At 43.5% G+C, this 4456-nt stretch overlaps 1 protein-coding gene across 1 annotated transcript; it reads right to left on the reverse strand.

Moving 5' to 3' along the window:
• Positions 1-1820: 1820 nt before the first annotated feature.
• LOC134911323 (uncharacterized) lies at positions 1821-3530 on the reverse strand. The gene is made up of 3 exons (XM_063919582.1): positions 3426-3530; positions 3138-3350; positions 1821-2532 (listed from the first exon to the last, which is right to left on the reverse strand). Exon 3 carries the CDS (start codon positions 2519-2521, stop codon positions 1853-1855), a length of 669 nt encoding a protein of 222 aa, XP_063775652.1. The 5' UTR covers positions 2522-2532; positions 3138-3350; positions 3426-3530; the 3' UTR covers positions 1821-1852.
• Between the last annotated feature and the right edge of the window lie 926 nt (positions 3531-4456).

Genomic DNA, 4456 nt, shown 5'->3' on the forward strand with positions numbered 1-4456 from the left:
GGTCAAATTACGCCTGTTTAGATATGAATCTCGGTCATTTACTATCCATTCGTAATTGTAATTGCTGCCGTGAAAATGCATTCGCGGACGCGAAAAATTACACATCGTATTTTTTTCCTAAAAAAAAACGCGCCAGCATTTGAAAACCGTGTTTACATGTGTACTCAATTATCCATTACTCACACCTGAATGTTTGGCCCTATAAAAGTGTTCCAGGCACATTTTGAACTTCTCTCACTCTGAAATGGCGGCTGTGGTGTGTGCCAATGATTTTTGGTTTGCTGTGGGATACCTTAGACTGCTCCATGAGGCTTCCAGGAATCAGGCCCAGGTAAGTGAACATGGTCAACAGGTTGTCCAGGTACCGCGGAGGCTACGCCAGCCTCGTTTTTTTAGAGGGCGTTTAAACTTAAATGCATTGTCCGATGATAGGGTCATACAGATGTTCCGCCTAAATAGAACCAACATTTTCCACCTGTATGACCTTGTCAAACTGGGCATAGACCCTGAGACAGCACGCTCTCGCTCTGTCTCAGGCCTACACAAACTCCTGGCTGTGTTACACTTTATGGCTACTGGGAGCTTCCAGGCTGTGGCAGGCGACGTCATTGGTATCTCACAGCCCACCTTTTCCAGATATTTGAATCAGGTGAGTCTAAAAATACATAGGCGGTTATGTCTAAGTGTTGCTTCTGTAAGTACAAACAACACAGTATTGTAGAGAATACCTAACATGACACTCACCTTAGCTTGTTTAATGTCCACTCAGGTTTTGGATGTGTTGGAGCCACACATTAATGCCTCAATCTGCTTCCCTACCGAGGAGTCGGAGTGGAGTGCTGTCAGGGTAGCTTTCTATGAGCTTGCTGGCATGCCCAATGTGCTGGGGGCCATAGATTGCACACACGTTCAGCTGAGATCACCTAAGGGCCGCCAATATATATATACTAATAGGCATCTGGCACAATCAACTAATGTCCAGGTGGTCTGTGATGCAAACATAAAAATTATGAGTGTTGTTGCAGGTTACCCTGGTGGCTGCCATGACTCCTTCATCCTCAGTCAGTCATCGCTCTTCGATAAATTTGAGGACGGACAAATGCCTGATGGCTGGCTGTTGGGTATGTTTAAAATGTTTTGTGTGTATGTCTTTTAACCACAAACTCGAGTTTTGATTAGGTGAAAGAATAATCTAACATATGTACTAATGTTGACTATATCTGTTTTTCAGGTGATGGGGGATACGGCTGCTACTCTTGGCTCCTTACTCCATTGTCCCAACCTGATTCTCCTGCTGAACACAGTTACAATCATGCACATAAGGCTACGCGGAATGTGATAGAAAGATGTTTTGGTGTGCTGAAGTCACGGTTTCGGTGTCTGGATAAATCTGCAGGCCTTTTGTTGTATAGTCCCTCAAAGGTGACTAGAATTGTGTTCTGCTGCTGTTTTCTCCATAATCTGTGTTTAAACCAACATCTGGCACATGATGAGGGAGAAAGCAGTCAGCAAGCAGAGGAGTTAGACCCATCTGGTGACAGTGTGAGTACATATGTAGGGAGGCAGGTACGGCAAGAAGTGATCCTGCGCTATTTTTCAGGTCAGTTTTAGTAGGCTGTAATTATCCTTGACTAAACACTTTGCACTACTTTCTATTGTGTGTTTTGTAACTTACTGTTTGTTGTTTATAGTGGTGTGTACATTGTACTTAGTTTATGCAAAAAATACATTTTCAGTCATTACCCATGAAAAACATACATACATACAGAGCAGCTTCGACAATGTTTGAGACGGACACAGGAAGTTGTGTGTTTGTCAAATACAAATTTTTATTTTGCAAATCACATTGGGGTTATTTTTTCCGCTTGTGTGTGCTGGGTGCTGTGCTTTGTGCTGGCTCACTGGCACGTGCTCTGGAGGAACGCCGAACAGGGGAGGTTACTGGCGTTTGGATAGGGGTCGTGGTCCCCGAGCTGGAGGTTACTTGGTGAGCTCCCATCAATGTAATATTGCTGCTCAAATTATTAATGCTTGCAATCAGTTGAGTGTTGGTTGCAGTGTGGCTGGCTACAATCCGGGATAAGGACTCATTCACAACCTGGTTGTGCTGAATGAGCTGAACGAGTGCCTGCTGATGGCGCTGTTGCTCATCTATGATGCGCGTTAAATGAGCAAGCATTTGGCTGTTGTCAGCCCTTATTTGCTCCATTGAGGTTGCCATTCGCCCTACTTGTACAATCAGTCTGCCCGAGTTGCGACTAATGCGCGGTAGATGATGGGGCAGACTGGCAAGGTGTTGTGTATGTGCGGTCAGGCTGGCATTGCTTTGTGCCTGTTGGCTTGTCCAACTGGCCCAAAAGTCATCTGGTATTTGGGTTGGGGGCGGAGCTTGTGCCAGTTGTGGACTGATGGAGGCTTGGGGGATATCCTGCAGCTGTATTGGCTGGCTTGGGTCAACAGGTGTAAGTTGCAGTGTGATGGTTGCCTGTTGGTCTTGTCCCTGCTGGTCCACGTCGGCCATCAAGCTGGGCTCTGTATGGGGTGGCCAACATGCAATGTTTATTAGTCAATTTGTTTAAAGGCTACTTCTACACATTACTACATTCATAATACTCCATTTGTATAGTTTTTGGCGTTGTTTTTCAAAACTTATAATGTTTTTTTTTTTTAAAAACATATATACCAACACAGGCGGCCACATAGACAGATTTGCATAATCCACACCTAACTACCTCCCCTCCACAGCATTACAGTGTTATATCACCTCCCCTGACCACGATATAGACTACTTACCTGGATAGTCCAGATGAGCGGAGCCAGTAAGCCATCTACAGGGGAGATGTGTGAACAATATAATGTTGTGGATGCTGTTTTTTTTTTGGAATTTTATTGGTATTTTATTTTAATGTGCACGTGTGTGGCCAAATTTTAAACAAATGTCTGTTATTTATTAAAAATGATGTTGGCGAGATCATCCACTAAGACCTTTTAAAAAAAAACATTTTCACCTTTAGCAATTGAAGACGTAACATCACATTGCTTGTTCTGGAAAACATGTAATCTCAAAACCAACTAACAACATATTAACTGTACTGTGTATATTATTGCCTATGTGTTTAATTTCTGTTTTTACTCACCAGATAACTGAGGTGATCGGGGCTCATCACTCTGCGAACTCGCCAATAGTGCCAGTGGTGGCTGGGGTGACACTGCCGAAATGCGTCGCCTGGGTGGGGATGATGGAGCCGCAGATTCCGTGCCAAGACGCCGTGTCTTACTTGGCCTCCTGGGTAAGTGGCCCGAGCCCTGTGATGGGCGCCTTACAGGAGGTCGGCTTCCAGAAGCAGAACCTATGTGAAAATATAAACATTAATATTTTGTACTTCTATGTGTTTTCAGAATATGTGACTACAGTGAAGTCTTACCTGCAATCCCTGCCTCATCCTGACTTGTCTGAGGCCTGTCTGGCCGGCTGGTCTGTGGGACTGTTGAAAAAGTGGACCAAACATTATTACCATGCTTTGTGTAAAAATTATAACTGCAAAGCCTTAGTGTACTGTAACCATCTATTAGGTATTGGATAAACAAATAATTTCTGATTAAGAGCTTCAAGCTTCATTATTTTGTGTTGTATATCCAAATGTACATGATGTTGCACACAATAAATCTGTTACATTTGAGAATTATGCCTCAGATATTGCAGAGATTGACTACTTGCAAATGTTTGAAAAAAGTAATATTGGAATAATTGCACCGTTTTTCAGAAGTAAATAAATCTAAAATTATTTATAAAATAAGCATACAACACAGATGTCCAAGCAATATCGCAAAAAATATTTTATAAAAAAAAAAAAAACAGCAGCCATTGCACATGTTTTAGCGCAATATTAAATTTACCAAACAGCCAATGCATGGTGAAAAAAGCAAATTCGAAACACAAACACACCTTAAGGGTGCATAGGCCTGAAATATGTGAAACACACTTTATGCATCCTTTATCCTTTAAAAATGACATTTACAACATTTAGAGGACATTTAAATAAAAATCTAACAAATCAAACTTACCATCCTGCGTGGGTCGGTCCGAATCCCGGACATGAGTAGCAGACACCACTTCGGCAGGAATCAATGCCCGCACAGGCTCCTCCCAGTCCCGATAGGTGGCCCGGAAAGGGGGGCCACCTCCGGTTTTTCGTGCAGATTTGGCCTCTTTGGCCATCTTGGCCTTGACACGCCGCTTTATATCATAAAACCTCTTGCGGCACGTGTCCTCAGTCCGCCTCACCACACCCTCACTATTCACGGCAAGTATTACTTGCCCCCACAGGACAGACTTCCTGCGGGAGGACACCTTGCCAGCATCCTGACCAAACAATTGGCGATGGTGCTTCATCAGCTCACGCACCAAAGCCATGTTTTCAGCATAGCTGAACTTAATATTCCTGCCAGTCTTGGT

This window comes from Pseudophryne corroboree, chromosome 4 (assembly GCF_028390025.1).
Source record: "Pseudophryne corroboree isolate aPseCor3 chromosome 4, aPseCor3.hap2, whole genome shotgun sequence".
NCBI lineage: Eukaryota > Metazoa > Chordata > Amphibia > Anura > Myobatrachidae > Pseudophryne > Pseudophryne corroboree.

Excerpts from the sequence above, each read along its gene's own strand:
- LOC134911323 (XM_063919582.1), bottom strand. The coding sequence starts at position 2,521 with ATGGCCGACGTGGACCAGCAGGGACAAGACCAACAGGCAACCATCACA.